At 35.4% G+C, this 17,787-nt stretch overlaps 1 protein-coding gene across 8 annotated transcripts in view; it reads right to left on the reverse strand.

Annotated features, from left to right (window-relative positions):
- LOC121319647 (alpha-adducin-like) overlaps positions 1-17,787 on the reverse strand; it is a 60,446-nt gene that overhangs the window by 33,751 nt on the left and 8,908 nt on the right. For 7 of the 8 annotated variants that reach the window (XM_041257309.1, XM_041257299.1, XM_041257280.1 and 4 more), the window contains exons 2-4: positions 4,685-4,899; positions 3,138-3,300; positions 2,406-2,557 (exon numbers count right to left, since the gene is read on the reverse strand). In XM_041257309.1, the coding sequence (XP_041113243.1) occupies positions 2,406-2,557; positions 3,138-3,300; positions 4,685-4,879 (510 nt within the window). In that variant the 5' untranslated portion in view covers positions 4,880-4,899. Of the gene's footprint in view, positions 1-2,405; positions 2,558-3,137; positions 3,301-4,684; positions 4,900-8,712; positions 8,744-17,787 lie in introns of those variants that run through there. The other variant, XM_041257289.1, reaches the window with a different exon arrangement.

A 17,787-nucleotide genomic window follows, 5' to 3' on the forward strand; every position in this document is an offset into this window, starting at 1 on the left:
TATATATATATATTAAAAATGATTGTGCAGACAATATATGATACTTATATTTCCACTTGGGAGTATTTGAATGTATTGTACAGAGGGTACGTAATGTCAGTAGTCTACTTTTGTTGCTGTAGAAAAGAAACACTGCTAACCGATTTGCAGGAGGCCATTTTTGTGCAAATTTTGCATTATGCTGTTAAATGTTAGACGATGGAACTCCAGAACCCTTCAACTAGATCTGTCCATATTAAATGGCAATCCAATAAAACCAGTCATTAAATATCTGCAATGCAGCAACAGGCAGCAGTGTTGGTTTGGTGTGAACAAGGTTTTACTTGATGTCATTCTTCTGTTCAAACTCAGGGCAAGGCAGCAGAGATATACATTTTCAATAAATGGTAGGCTTTCTAAGCTTCTAGTACACTCTAAAGTAGGTTATATATTTATAGCTAGCACTTTTTTTTTTTGCTTTCTCTGACCCCCACATACCAGAGAACTTGTAACTGAATTGATGTAGCAAACACAGTAAAGACTCTTTTTTATGGTTTCCATGATAACCAGGAAAAATGTTTGCTTTCCACTGTGTACAACCTTGGTCAACAAACATAATACAAAATGTTCAGTATTAATGAGTTAATCTGACCATTCATGTAACAAGCTGGCTTTATTTGCCTGTTTTGTATGCCTAGAATCAAAGCCCAGGGCTTGATGAATGAGGTTGTCAATAAAAAAAGAACAGTTCATGCAAGTTCTAAATTGCAATTAAAAGATCTGCTGTTGAACAGTTTCAGTAGAAAAAAATAAAAGTATTTAGTATACATTATACTATTAGTCGTTTTAAGTGGTGTTATCTTTGCCACACTGCAGAGCAGTCTTTCTTTACCGTACTTCATTGCTGTTGAAAGTTTCACATTTGACACACAAGCAGCAATGTGTTACTGTATCAGCGTTTCCGCTAGGAAAAAACGTTGTTTGTCAGTGACGGGTCACAAAATGTTTTAGCGGTCAGAATACAAAACGTTAGACAAATTCCGATGACACTATCCACTCAAAGCAATACACAGTAGTTACGGAGTATTAAAAAAAGGCCTATAAGAAAGAAAAAAGTAAAAAAAATAGCAGCTTTATGTTTAAGCAGAAAACATACTTTTTCAAACATGTTTCTCTGACATTGTTGGCGCCGCTGCAGTGTATGGAGCAGGGTATAAAAGTATCCAAAGCAGAGGGCTTGTACCTCCAGGCTGCATTGCTTCAATAAAATATGTAGTACATACCTAGTGTACAAGACAGTGTAAGAGAAGTGCTATGGTAGAATGTTATAACACTACTAATTTTAAATTTCAAAAACTGAACACTGTCTGCCCCTCTCCGCTCCAGCTCGTGTTATCCAGAAGCAATCCTTTAATTTCTTCACTGGCCGTCTCCACAGCAAAGCGTTTAGCGTGCGTAAAGCGTAAGCTGTATTGAAAGAAATGCCTCGAAACCTCCCTGCTGTTTGGGATTTTTTTTGTTTCTTTTTAACTGGCGCGCCATTTTCTATTTTTTTTTTTTTTTTTTTTTTTAAACTCTTTACACTCAGCCTATTTCTGCCTGTTTTCATTTATGTGCGTTTAACTACTGGGTAGTTTGTGCTACATGCATGTAACATATCAAATGAAAGGCCACAATTTCCTTTCATATTATGTAAGTTGCAACAAGATCAGAACATTTTAAATGAAATACTCTTTCTGAAGTTTATAAACTTGTTTTTTTTGCCATTGTTATTAATGTATCCTATCAGCATGACATGTTTACAACATGTATCCTTCTCTGGCTCTGATCCCAGATGGCCACCTTGTTCTCCATAGAAAGTATTTCAATACACATTTACCAGGAGGAAGCATTTGTGCCAATTAAAGCTGCAGCAGATAAATTCATTCAAATTCACCATTTGATCTTTCACAAGCACTGTAATTAATCTTAGAGTTCTACCAATTAGGAAATGCCTTATTAGACCTCCCTTACTAGACTTCCTCTTCTCTTAATACTGTAACCAAATTTCAATAATGGTCACAATTATTTCACTATTATATATACATATTATATACACATACACACACACACACACATCCTGACATTTGCAAAAATGCCAATATACAAAAAAAAAAAAAACTTACCTTGTTGGTGTAAAGGGAAACATACTCCATTACTGGTGTGCTAAAGTATGCTGTGTTCAGAGGTTTTTCAGTTCTATTAGCCAACATACATTACACTTAATGATTAACCTCCCTTTGCACCCATACCACAAACATTTTAGTTAGCAGAGATTTTAAAATTCATAATACATATGCTGTAACGCAAGGCGACACATGTTACAGTCACTGCCTTTAACCGTGTTTTATCTCAGAATTTCAGACAATGTTTAAAACATGACTTACTGTCAAGTGGTTGTAGATCAGCTGGGACCAGCTGAATAGGTCTGTCAACCTGTAGAACGCTGCCAGTTTACAGCGAAGTAGCTTCTCTCCCTTCTCGTAGGCAATGGAGTCTGACCCACGAAGGTCATTCACTGGGGTCACCATTCCAAGACCTGAGCAGAGAATGCACTGGCAGAATTAAAGACTGCACAATACATACACCGTACAACTTTCACTGACTTGAATGCAACACACACCCACAATCATAAATAAAGCATTATGTGGACTTTGCATCGCCCATTAAGATTTACAACTCATAGTCATAGATCATTACAATTTTAACAAGAGATTAAACTAAATACTTCTACATTACAAGTTTCTACTTTTAGTATGGGGAGAAAAAGTTATCTTTTAGTATTGCAATCCTTGAAAATTATTAATTCTAAGTTACATGTGTGGATGCACACACAAACCACTGAAACCATTTCATTAAAATTAGCCACATAGTTATGTTCAGCATTTTACCATTTTCTCCTATAGTTTTGTTGAAGAGAACATTTGCTAAAACCGACGAACCAAACACTTACTCTAGACACTATCTAACATGCAATATATCGTGTATGCAAAGTGTATAATAAAAGTCGCTACTGAGATTAATTTAATATTCTGAAATAAATAATCACAAGAGCATTTCATACTGCTTAGGAAATTGCTTTTGTTAGCAGTTCTCTCCACTGTGCAGCTCATACTCACTCATATTGAGAGCAGCCATCCCACCCTGTGGTGCAGCCGGATACATGCTCGGCATGTTTGTTGTCATGAAATCAGCAATCTGCTGCAGTGCCAGCAGGCTGGTGGGGTTTTTTCCTTTCTTAAGCTGGTCCTGGATCATCGTCTCCAGCTCCTCGCAAAATGCCTATTACAAGAAATGCAGTGCATGGATATTTAAGCATTTTTAATTTCACGTACTGAACACACGCTCTGACGTAAATCTAAAACAATACTAGCAACTTGCTGTTAATATCCTACTCGCTTCTTGAGAAAAAATACCCATCTTCTTGAGAAAAAATAAATCAAATTGAAAAAATCCCTATATGGGTGACTAAAGAAGCCATCATGTTTAGACCCATGAGAAATAACTTTTGGCACGTTATCAGAAATTGAAATACTGGATGTTCTACAGAGCAGTCCAGAAAAAAAGCATTTATATCCAAGTTTACAAGGTAATAACACTACAGTAATACAGAATTATCCTAAATTTAAGAATGACATATCCGCATTCATTTGGTTATCCAGCAATTTGTAATTTCTTTAAACAAATTTACCAAACTAAATGTGATCAAATAATGTATCCTGTAGGGAATATGGCACAAATAGCATGGGGCCCAGGAATAATAAACAGGAAGAGTTTGCATTACGCCAGTAACTTCGTGTATATGAAAATTTCTGAACCACTAGATGGAGTCCATCACTGCAGGTATTTAAAATAAAGCGGTCTGCTTTTACTTTCAAATTTAAGTAGAATTGTTTGCCTTGTCTAGACCAATTTACTGCCTATAGTAGGAGTGTGGACAACTATTAAATAAATAAATAAATAGATTAAAATACATACATACATTTCAAATAGTAATTGGTGTTTAAAACACTAAGAGCCATTAAGTGAATAAAGCCAAGCAAATAGACACTTCTTGTAATGCCAGTATTTGATTTGGGTAATTATACAAGCTTTGCTCAGATTTCCTGGATGCTAGTCATGCAACTGATATAGTTTAACGAATGTGTGAAAAAGAAATAAAAAAACTTCTGTCCCACACATATCTTCTGTGTGTTTATGTCCATATGCAACATACAGTAGGGCTTGGGTCCACTCAAATTGTAGCATTCTGCATTAAGTGTCACATGTTTTACTTTATTTTGCCTTCTTACTGCAGTGTAATACATTGTATTGGCCATTAACTGTACACCCCTTGGATCTACCAACAGCCTTTACAAACAACAAGCAGTCACTGTTTCTTGATTACATGACTTTCCCATGATTCCAGAAATCATGAATTATGCAAATCACAGAAGATACAAGTAAAAAACTGTTCCTAAGAAAATTAAAAAAAAATACTTTGCTTGAAGTTTTGCATTGAAGTGCAAGTTTTAGCCAATTAAATTATATCAAAATCATAATAATAATAATAATAATAATAATAGCTAACCAATTAAATGTTTTTATATTAATACACCATCAGCACAGCAAAGATCTTTTAAAGTAATTTTTTACTTTTAGTCCAAAAAGTAAAGTGTTCACTCACGGGACTCTGGAGTATCATGGAGACCCTCTTCCGCTGTTCCATCATGTTAAAGTCTTGCCGCAGGTCAGGTGCCATGTTCCTCTCGCGCTGGTACTCAGCGCTGCTCTCGTCCACACGGTCGAAGTAGCGCTCTTTGTGGGGAGCCGTGGTTGGGGGTGGGGAGGTGACCACCCCCGCGCCTGAGTCACCATTCATAGCAGGCTAAATCGGAGCTCCTTTTTGGATGGAGAGGTAGAGAAAAATCAAATCAGACTACTACATTAACTGACATAATGTGCTCTCAGACAGTCCATTAGGACTTTTGCTAATGCACTGGAACACTACTCTCAAAAGACAAAGCCGCCATTAGCTGCAACAGAGGAAGGCGCCAGGGTCTTTTAATCAATTCTCAGCATTTGCAGAAACACATGAAAGTGGCCTTCTCTTTCCTTCTTTTTCATTATGGTTAACTGCATTTTATTGGTGCTGATAACCACATATACTATAGAATAAACCAATAGTCTCTACCACTTTCAAAAAATAGTTGTTTGCTATAAACTTGACTAATGTTGGGATGTTACTGTAGGATTTTTTTAAAAACTCTACTGAAGCACAAGTTTGGAGTTTGGTGATATAAAGGTGTTTTTGGTTTAAGCACTGAAAACAATACTGGTGGTTTCATACTAAGCCCATCTTACATTTGCATAGGAGTTAAAACAATGGGTAGCAATTTTTTAAGGCCTCATACAATGACTTTGTGCGATAAGAGTTTCTTCTGTTTATACAACATTAAATACCCATCTTGTGAAATGTCAGCTGATACCGTAGTTGACGTTTGCCACACAGAAAATGCATAGCACATATTTCAACATACAGTATTTCACACCAAGCACAGTAGAGTAGACCAAAACAGGCATTACTGAACAACCCTCGATAGTACGGGTACGGGACAGGCTTGCAACTGGTATGCGCCGGCAGTTGTTGCTTATGACGACATGATTCCTCAACCACAATATTCCATCATAGCAATGTATCAGTCTGCTCGTACCACTGAATCAGAGAAATGAAATTATGATGCAGGAGTCTAGACTGTGATTAAAATGGTTGAAAATGTGACTTTTGGGGTTAGGCACAAAAATACTGCCAATCCCTTTAAAAATGTGTGTTAATTTGTATGAATGCTACATGATTATGAATGCTACATGACTTGTCTGTATAGATTTAAAAAAAAAAAAACATATCAAATTAGTCAAATGTGACAAGCTGCTTGGAACAGTGACTCTTAAATAAAAGCTTTGTTTTGCCCAAGTCAGCTGCAATTATTTTAATTGGCTGCAATAAGGTGCTGCTGCAATGAAAGCTTACTGTATCGCAAGCAGAAGCTATTACATAAACGTGTATTTTTAAACTACATGTGAATGTTTCATTCCACTTATATGGATTACCTATAAAATAATGGGATTGTTCTCTCTTCCAAGAGCTTACTTGATTGCAGTAGAAAAAACTACCCGTCACTAAATTTAGCTCTCAGATTGTGCTAATGAAAAAGGATTGGTTTGGAAATATCTAAAATATATGACAATGTGCTTGCACCCTCAACGGTGTCCTTCACTCAAGCATCACATTACAAAACACAGACCATTCCTGCAAACATAAATGCAGGAATCCTGTGTGAATCTCATTACGTTCAGGTTGCACGTATTGTAAAAGAAACTTAATTCAAATGACAAAAGTCTTTCTCTTAATGTTTACCAAAAATCATGATTTTATAAAAAGCAAACAGCACCACTTTTTCCAAGTAAGAGCGTCTTCCTCTATTGCAGGCAACTAAGAGCAGCTGCAAACCTCAGGAATTCTTTTACGCCCCGTTCACAAAATGAACAGAACACGAATCCCTGTCTCCAAACATTCCCACTGTCACTATATCTAAACCACCACTAACTCTAAATGTCTTACAGGGAAAACTTTTTTTATGGCTGGAGAAAATTTAGCATACTAACTAGGCTTCTGAAGCTAAATGTTCAACTTCTTATGAATTCATAAATGTAATACTTATTTTTTGCAGACTTAATATTTCAAAGAAATATTGCTGATTGTTACTCACACTCAGTTTCAAAAGTGAATATTTTCCAATGAACAAAAATGTAACTTTTTAAAATACTACATCAAAAGGGTATTAAAACTAAACTCAGGGTTCTTGACAGCACTGTTAAGCGCAACGGGTCGTTACGTTGTTACCTGGAAAAATGATGCTGTGAAACATTGATTATTCTTTTATGTGAGAAATTGGTTTGCTTAAAATACTTGTTTCAGATTTCAATATTCTTCAATTGGTTGGTTGTGACAGCATGTTCTTTAGTTTGGTGCATATAATGTATGCGACACAGAGACGAGACTGAACTTCACTGAACTTTACTAGCATATTCCCCTCTGTTGACAGATGAGACTAGATCCTGGTTGCGACCCTGATACACAGCTCTGCAATAACCAACACCGTTGCAGATCTTTATTATTATATCATAACTACATTCCCTCTAAGACTTTCATTTAGTTAGCTACTGTGGCTAAAGTAACTTAACATTTTTTAGCCACACTGGAAAAACCTTAGTCACCGCGGCCAGCTTCAGGAAAAATAGTTGAGCCACAAGGGAAAACATTTTGCCTGTGGCAACATGACGAGCAGCTAGCGGGAATGTAGCATAACAAGCTGGGTTAAATAAATAAATCGTTCAGACGAAGAACAGTAATGTGTATTCCAAACATTTTTGAGATATTAAATCTTTTATTTCAAGGGCTTTAGAAAAAAAAAATCCAAAGTCCCACAATTTTACAATAATCCTTTTGTATGACTTCAGTTTCCCATAGATAGATTTTCATATAGTATGTAGGTTTTAAAATCTAAAATGTGGGGCACAGTACAGAAAAATGTTTATGTTGTATATTCCTTAATTATGGAACAACAGTGACAAATGGGTTTTCCACTTATTCTTGCAAGCACACGTCTGATCAAGTGTAAGTTAAGTCTTTTAATGGTGCAACAACTATATATATATATATATATATATATATATATATATATATATATATATATATATATATATATATATATATATATATATATATATATATATATATATATATACCACACACACACACACACACACACACAGGAACACACGACAACAAAAGCAAAACTCCACAAAAATCGAGCTATCTGGTCACGCTGATAGTCGTTACGTTTGGAGAAAGTCTGGTGAGGCATCCCAAAAAAAAAAAAAAAAAAAAAAACATTATAGCTACTATCAAGCATGGAGGTGGTAATATTCTTCTATGGGGCTGTTATTCCTCTAATGGCACAGAATTTTGTTCCAATACATGGCTAAATGGATTCCATAGCATACGAAAAGATATTGGCCAATCACCTGAAACCCTCCGTTACAAAATTTGGTTTAAAGCAAAAACACAACAACAATCCAAAGCACACATCAAAATCTACTTCAGAATGGTTAAGGAAAAATAAGGTTCTGGAATGGCCTAGTCAAAGTTCTGCTCAAAATCCAATTGAGAATCTTCGGTAGGAGAAGAAGAAAGCTGTGCACAAAAGAAGTCCTCAGCATTTGAATAAACTGGAACAACTGTACGTTTCAGAATAGTCAAGAATCACTGAAGAATCACAAAAGCTCATTGACAAATACCCTAATTGTTTAAAAATAGGTTATCATTGCTAAAGGTCAACTAGCTATTAATTTAATTTTCCTTGTCAGGGTATGAATACTATTGAATTAGCCTTTTTGGAGTTTTGCAAAAAAACTGCTGAAATACAAGAAATTGTAGACATTCATTTCTTGTAACTTTTTCCTCATCCTCAAACAACTTTTGCCACAAGATTTTTCCTAAAATTCTTTGTTTTAGAAATCTCTAGAAATTATAAATTTCCACTGGGGTATGTCAACTTTTGACTACAACTGTATACACACACACGGCTAACTAATGTCACGGTTTACTAAAAAAATCTAGTATATTATATATATATATATATTTTTTAAAACCTTGGTTGATATCCTTGTGTGGCAGGAAATGGCTGAGCAGTGACGTCAGACCAGAAGAAGGACGAACAACCAAGGTATCTGCAGTTTCAAAAAGACACATGGTGAGCAGTTTATTAAGTACACACAAATAAAATATTTTAACAAAAACACACAGAGCACAGAAAATAAATAGTTAAACAAAAAAAAATCTCGAACACAATATGATCAGGCTGGGCAATAGCCTTCACTGATCTACTTTGTTTTATTTTCTTCTCTCTCCTCTTGCTCTCCACTTCTGAATACCCCACCCAGAGCAGGGAGAGCTGCAGCCTTAAAATACCATGGCCGAGGGGTTTAAGTAGTTCGTAATTATTCTATTACACCCCCCCCCCCCCCCCCCCCCCCCCCCCCCCCCCCCACACATCATACACAAATATAAAAAATAAATCATAATACATAAATAACACAGGGGCGGAGGGGGAGACCCCGTTCTAAAAATAAACAAAATTTAAGCTGGGCTTTCCTACCGCCCTGCTGCACCTTGATTCTGTTAGTCTTAGTTCATTTCTTCAAAATTGTACAGCATTTAAGAATGAAGTGAAAAGGCAGGGTGCAGGCTGACTTGTTTTTTTTTTTTTTTCTTTCTAGGTGTGTATGATTTGCTAGTTACCAAAATCTCAGTCAACAACTGAAGACACTTAATTTGCACAGATGAAACATAACCTGGTTAACAGCACTGATGGCATATCAAATGCTTAGATGACAGATATGGTTGCATTCTTGTAGAACTGAAGGATAACACTTAATACATTGACAAAGAATTGCATTAGTTCCATTAATTTGTTGAGTACAAGGTGGTTTCAATAAATACTTTAAATGATTTAAATATAGGCCTACTATGTGATAGATTGGGTTATTCAGTCTATTTAAAACAGTAGGTAGTAGGGGTGAGACGATACATTAAGTTCACGATGTGAACCACGATATAGATAGATAGATAGATAGATAGATAGATAGATAGATATATACATATCTTTTGTTTTTAAAGAAATTTATGACATTCTACTTTAAGTATGTTTTATAAGTTTTGTACGGTTTGCAGAAGTATTCACACACACAACCCCCCCCTTGCAAAAAGTTCACACATTCTGTTGGCACCTGAGTGTACTCCATGAAACTTTCAAATTAGACTTTACATGTAGAATCTATACAAACTACTCCACAGTTAAAGTTGAAAAATGCATATATAAATAAGAAAGATTTACAGAGAAAAACAGATTCATCTAAGTTGCATAAGTATTCAACCCCTTTGCTACTGCAGCCCTAAATCAACTCAGGTGAAATTGATTTGTCTAAAAGGTCATAAAATTAGTGAAACGCTTTCAGCCTGTGTGTACTCAAAGTGGATTAACTTGTAGATAATTTCTCTCAGACAAAGACTTTCAACCATGAAGACCAAGGAGCTTTTGAAACAACTCAGGGATAAAGTGGTAGAGGCACAGAGCAGAAGGGTACAAGAAAATTCAAAAGGCGCTGATTATCCCTCTCAGCACAGTGAAGTCCATCATTAAGAAGTGGAAGATGCATATTTCCGATTGTGGCACTGCATTTGTGCCATATAGAAATGTGATAAACGTCATCCATATGTGTGCCCATCTGTCTGCGGTTATTGTTCTTATACAGTTCTACGGTTATGCATCATACAGCGCTGTGAACACAGTTTATATTTTCTGCACTCAAATTAAAGATAGTTCAGTGGTTCTCAAAGTGGTGCCTGCTAAGCCAGGCCATCATGCCCGCCGCAGCTGTTCTTAAATTATTAGTCGTGAACACATTTCTGGTGGATGGTAGCATGTGAAAATAAATACAACTTTAAACATGTTTCCAAACAAAAGCGTCACAGCAGTCTGTAGACAGTGCTGCTCGCTTATGCTGTGCTTGTATGTACTTGACTTTTTTTTTTTTTTTTCTTGAAGTGCCCCTGCGATACGATCAACCAATTGAATATCTACATTTTCTCTGCGGTAGCCCAATCATAAGTTATCTGGGTGGAACATAAGCCGTGTCTGTTTCAGTTGCAGGTACTGACAGTAAGTTTAACTGAGCTCAAAGTTACACAGATAACCATGGATTAACTAAAATAAGAGGATATATAGCGTCTCGCATTGTTTCAGTTTGGCAAATTTGTCAACACTAATCTGTTTTAAAGATCGCTAATCTCCAGTACAAATATTCAGAAAAAGTGGATTCATAACTAAATCTACTAGTGTTTCCCTCGTCTGGTGAAATTAAAAAATATACAGAGAGAAAATTAAATTCGAAATACTGAAATGTATTGTTTTTCTCCAAAAACACTAAATCATCGAAATTCAGTGCTTACCCGGCATATTCACCCCGCCTCTGCTCATGAATGATTGGACAGCTGTCAGGTCTTTCAGTTTTCCATTGGCTACTCACTTGCCTTCAATTTTCATGCAGAATACCGTGAACAGCCTCTGCTTGCTTATAATTGGACAGCTGCGTAAAACTTGGCAGCTATTTATTAATTTATTTATACCTTTATAATAAAAAAAACGTTGGAAAACATGGAACGAGAATTGATTGGCAGTTTGCTACGCATGCAGACTGGCAGAGCTATACTGGTGTTCTTTTCTGAAAAGAGACTAATATTGTAGATAGCAGACTGTTTGGTTCAAATTGTGTGTACTGCTAACAATTGATGACACTGACTGCAAGCTATAACAGCGCTGACGACCAGAAGGGTCCAGGCTCTAAGACTTTTGGAATGCCCAGCATTGACTGCTGTTGGACCAAAAGGGTCTCAGAGAATACAAGACAATGCCACTGGACTCAAAGGATCTCAAGCAATAAGGAGAAATATTAACAAGGAAGATAACAAAAACCAGATGTATAGACCTTTTGGGGCACCAGGGGTCTGAAGAGGAATGCATTGAGTTCAGGAGGTCATCACACTAGACTATACACACACACACTAAATTAAATACATGTGGTATATAGTAACAAAACAATGTTTTTTACCTTTGCTATTGGTTAAGTGTCAGAGAAAGAAGAGGTGAACCATCTATACAGAAGGGTATTTAATGTCATGCAAAAATTGTAAGAACAAGTAATCTGTTTGTCCTGTACCTGGGACCAGTCTCCTTGCATATTTTAATAAACCCAACAACTGATTGAAGAAAAAGACTCTACATTTTCTTGAATCTACTTACTCACCATATTTATTTATTTATTTATTTAAGTAACATCATTGGCAAGCCAGTACATCAAAAAACCTGTATTCATTTCTACATGTATTTATATATAAATATTTATTTATTTCTAAATGTATTTATTCCTATAAGCATTTGTTTAAATTATTGATTTATTTCTTCCAAAAATTATTCCTTTATTTATTTTTAATTAAACAAGGAACCAGATATTTCAAACAGGAAATAGAGCATTTCTAGAATCGAGCAGAACCTTCAGGTTTTCAGCGAAAGCTGGTCAGGCATGGATGTAAGCTTAAAAAAATTAATGCATTTCAACAACAGCCCAGTGACGCAGCGGGCTATGGCCACGTGTTCTTCAAGGATGTCATGTTGAAAGTTCAAAAAACAGTATTTTTTTTTTTTTATATATATTATTTTTGTGCGATATGTGCTATTTTAAAACAAACACATAGTTAAATATAAATGGTGTGAATGTCAAACTGCTTGCGATCCCTGGAAATCACATGAATGGTAGATGTCCAGTTATTTAGCTTTTCTGTTTGAAAAGTCGCTACACACTCTTAAAAGTAAATGGAAGAGGAAGAAGGAGAATAACAAGTTTACCTTAGTTTGACGATTTATATCTCATCATTGTTTACAAGAGGTATTTACGTCCCCCCCCCCCCCCCCCCCCACCACCCCCCAGACTGCAAGAAAGTTTCAGACTTTTGGTACTGGTACAGACGGCAATTCTAAGTGATTCAATTTTGCCGCTGCAACATGGTGAAAACAGTAAAACTTTTGGAGCTGTACAGAGACTCACGGTAGTTAAAAAAACTTGTTTGAAACTTGTACGAGGAACTACCGTTCCTCTTAATATGACAGTTAATATACCATGTAAAAGCAGAAAACTTGAAATTTATAAAAAATGAATTTAAAAAAAAACTGCCTGAAAGTAAATTGTCTCCAGAATTATACAATTTGATGTCAAATTTGTGAATGTTTGCTAATTCCTTGTGACTTTGATTAATCAATTTGCTTAACTGAGTGGAATGTGGATGTGTCTTGTTTTGAAAGAAAACGACCCATGGATATATAGCAAAACAAAAAATAAAATGAAAAATATTTAGGAGTTTCAATAAATTTTGATTGTTTGATTTTAAATTCTTATTTCTTAAGTTTTCCATTTGAAAAACACCTAATGTGGAATTAATTTATTTATTCAGAAAAGCACAAAACCATTTATGAAAAATAGGAAAAATGGATATATCTGGTTTTGCATCTAAACTCTTCATATATATATATATATATATATATATATATATATATATATAATAATAACAATGCAGTTAGTGTACATTGAATATAAAAGAAAAATAAGTTTTTAAACAAGTAGCAAGCCTACATATACCATTTAAATACATAACTTATTTAAATATGACTTTTTATATTGTTAACTTGATGAAATAAGAATTGTTAGAGTAATAAGTCCCAACTCAAGCTAATTTAACATCTACAAAGCTAAATTGATACTTTAACTGTAAGCTTTGCTGTAAACATGATTCCCAGCAGATAACGTAACGCTGCACAGCTGTGCAGTTTCATTACCCTGCCAATAAGATGAAGAATCAGTCACTAGGGTGTTACACTGCAAGTCCATTACTCTGGTCTTACATTGCAGACAGAATTATAGGCAACCACCCAAACCAAGCATGACTAACATTGCAACAAGGGCCCTAACACAGACTGCATATTTCCAGGACAAAAGAAAAAATGAACAGAACATAGAGTTCTGTTTAAGAATGTCTTCATTTAAAATTCTGTGTGCCAGGAGCACAGGCTATAGAGATCACCGATTTTCATTACAATAAGGGTGCTTGTCGCTAAAGTCCACACGTGCAGGCCATGACCAGACCAAACAAAGACACATCTGTTTACAACACAAAAAATTCCAAGTTATCAAAAATTAAATAACTTTGTAGGAAGGTCTGAAAATGACATTTTAAATGTTTTGGGAATAAATAAATAGTTTATTTAAAAACACTGTATAGCACTTTGTTTTTTTTTTTTAAACCATAGTATTTCATCATCATGTTAAACATTGCAAATTTGACAAAAGGTACGATTATAAGTACACTATATAAATTGAAGACTGGTTGCATTACTGCATCCTGTAGATCCTGTATTGTAGTCATGCTACCTTCCTTGTGACAGATCTTGTGTGTAGTGGTTGCAAAAACAGCTGGCTGTTTGATAGAGGTAGGCAAGTTACCTAAAAAAAGATATCATGATAGTTAACATTCCAATTGATATTTTTTTGCCAAAAACACGTTTCTCCAAATAATCAGGTTTTAGTCTTGTCTTTAAACTCCTAGGTTTTAGTCTTGTCTTTAAACTCCTGTCGGACCACGTCCGCCATTACAATTTTCCCTTTCCAGTCCGATAACATCAAAAAGACATAAAGCAGGGGCTCCCAAGTGGCGCATCCAATAAAGGCGATCTGCGCGGATGTGCCCTATAGCCTGGAGATCACAAGTTCGAATCCAGGCTATGTCACTGCCGAACGTGACCGGGAGTTCCTAGAGGGTGGTGCACAATTAGGTCGGCCAGGGTGTCCTCGGCTCACCGTGCACCAGCGACCCCTGTGGTCTGGCAGGGCACCTGCGGGCTCGCCTGTAAGCTGTGTTGTCTTCTGGGTGGCTGCATGGTGAGTCTGCAGTGTGTAAAGATGCAGGAGGCTGACGGCACACACTACCGAAGACAACACGTGTTAGTCTTCGCCCCTCCCGATCAGCGCAGGGATGGTAGCAGTGAACTGAGCCTAAAAATAATTGGACATGACTAAACTGGGGAGAAAATAAAAAATTATAAAATTGGCAACACCTACATTTAAAAAAAAGGACAAAGCACAGGCCTCTACTTGTTTTTTCCCCAGAAAAAGTCAAGAAAACCTTTCAATGGCCAAGGGAGATCAACAGGAGCCAAATGAAGCAAAGAGGAAAAAAAAAAAAAGCATATCTGAAAAAAAAAATAAATAAATAAATAACGAAAGTACCCTCGTTATTACTAATAATATTATTATTGCATGCTTTCTCTTTCTACCCTCCTGACATCACACTACATAGGCACTGTTTCTGTAAACAGTTTACTGATCATTATCCGTTATAACATAAGGTGTTTGCAGTAAAACCTGACTTTTGCAGCTCGATTTATTCTAGTTTCGAAAATAAAAATCTTGCTATCAAAGTTTTGTCATGACCGATTTTTGTATTTTTACGTATTTAGTATGCACAACTATTTGTACCAATGCTAGTTGTAAGCTGCTTGTTTTTGAATAAAATAAAAATACTCAACATCTAGTGTGGTATTTATTTATTTTTTTGACTGCTATATTCATAAATAAATATACTTTTATCACAAACAGGATATATCTAACTTGGAAAGAGGTTGAAGTTAACAGTTTATAAAAATATTTTAATGTTTTCTAAAAGAATTGGGAGGCATGGCTTATACAAAATAAATATAATACATCTCACAATTAAATACTTGATATATTGGAAACAGTTACTTTATACCTTTCTGTAGATATGCTGGGTCTTAATTTCTGATGTAAGGCTGCCAAACTACAAGTGCTGAACACAAAGTGGTTGTATTTATTTTACATGAAAGAGTTCTGAAAATAGGGCGGTTTTGGCATACAAACCATGGATCGGACAAAATCTTGTAGCTCCTCAATAGTGAAAGATACAATGTTGCATCTGTCATTGCTGATATTTTTTTTATACCCAACTTGGAAAGTAGGGATGTGCTTTTGGTAATTTTTTTATGAACGTTTAAAATCTTTGCAATGTCAGCATTTAAACCATATCTACATACACACTTTACATTACATTCTGATACTGACAGCCACTGTTGGTATTTTCTAAGCAAATAAACCCTAAATAAGCAAATAACGTTTTAACATCGCAAAGACTCAGCCACAAAGTAAAAAATAAATCAAAGTATATATTGAAATTATTATATTTATGGTTGTAATTCAAGTTGTTAGTGAAGATATAACTTTATACTATATACATATTTAACACATTTCCGGATAGTATAATGTTTCTAGAACAGGTGTGTTTCATTTAACAAAACAGACACCTATTTTTTATTTTTTTGTTCTAAGTAACGTTGCCCCAAATTATATGGTTTAATAAATAAATAAATAAAAAGACAAATACCACCCACTGTACAGCGCAATTTAAAAAAGTTGGAAATGCTTCCACGTCTGGAAAATGCAATTACCAGGGATAAAATAGCACAATATTTTGGAATTTTAAAGAGCACTGTAACTGTCTGCCTCAGAGATTTAAAAGTTTCCGGTCTTTGACAGTAGCGGTGGGATTTTTGAGATCTATTGTTGCTCGATAAGAGTACAATTTCCAAGTACTCGAATCAAACGCACTCACCTCTACATACTGTACTACTGTACATAAACCTCCCAAACATTGCCATGAGTCATATTTTAAATGAAAAATTAACACACAATCAAGTAATATACTAAGTAATTAATGTTTGCCTTCTTGTGCAGTTCATTGTATATGGTCAAGTATTACTAAATAATGTAATGTATTCAAATTCACGTATCCACACAACTTTACATTCAATTGTAAAAAGAGATGCCTGGCCTACCTGTCTGAACTGTGTCTCAGGGGTCCTTTACTTCAGTGCAGTAGTTCCAGCATGCAAATAAAAACTTTACTAAACATAAACGGCCATTCGGTCCAAAAGCTTACAGAACAGTTTCAAGTGAAAAAAGCCTCCCACCTATGGGAAGACTGGGGAATAGGGTCCACGAGTCTGGTAATTGCAACTTTTTCTACCTTTGAAAGTTTTGTATGAACAGCTGCAGCATGATTTTCTTTTAAGTTTATCCAGCCTGGCTGTTACTGTTTTATGGGTCGGCACAGTATTGGGATAATCTTACATCGATGTCAAAACTGCAGTATTCACGATTCACACGCACTGTCCTCATAAGGGATAACGTGATCACGCCCTGTTTGGCCAAATCTATAGCAAATGTTGTTATGGATGTTTGCTTTTTACTGCCATCATTAACTCCATCCACAATAACTCAATGTTTTCATTTCAAACTGTGAAGCACTGAACTTGTGTTTTCGAGGTACGGCAATTTTGTTTGGCATAATTATTTACATACCACATTTTTCTCGTCGGTTCCTCAAAATACTTCCAATGTGCCTTCCTTTGTTTAGAGATGCCATTTTAAATATAGAACCAACTCAGAAAAAAAACGCTGGTCATTAATGTTATTTAACCCTGCTGTGGAATCAATACCATACAAGCCTACTACAGGCATAAACAGACACAGTGCACCAATGAAGTGCCAGATCGAGCGAGAATAAAACCTGTCCCAGTGTCAATCTTTCTGTTGCACCAATTAGAAAAGTTACTTGGAGGCAATTGTCAAACCCCTTCCTTTTTATAATAGCCACCCTTACTGTGGCACTAAAGCAGTCTGATACTGACTACTGATGATAAATTACTAAAATTAATGCATAAAAAGTACGCATTTGGTGACATTTGTCATGCGACCGCTTATACATCTAGCATATTATTAAACATTGTATCACTTCTTTAGAGTTTATACATTCAACTTTTAAAATTCCCATCCTTATTGGAAAAGGGTTGAAATTCCTAGTTTTTTTTTTTTTTTTTTTTTTTTTAAAATATTACTTATACTTTTTTTTTTATTATGTTTTGGGCAGTGCAGTTTATATATAAAAAAAAAAAACATGTAATACATTCCACAATAAAACACACTATATCATTGGAAACAGCTACTAAACGCCTTCCTATAGATATACTGGGTTTGAATTTCTGATGT

This window comes from Polyodon spathula, chromosome 1 (genome assembly GCF_017654505.1).
Source record: "Polyodon spathula isolate WHYD16114869_AA chromosome 1, ASM1765450v1, whole genome shotgun sequence".
NCBI classification, from domain to species: domain Eukaryota; kingdom Metazoa; phylum Chordata; class Actinopteri; order Acipenseriformes; family Polyodontidae; genus Polyodon; species Polyodon spathula.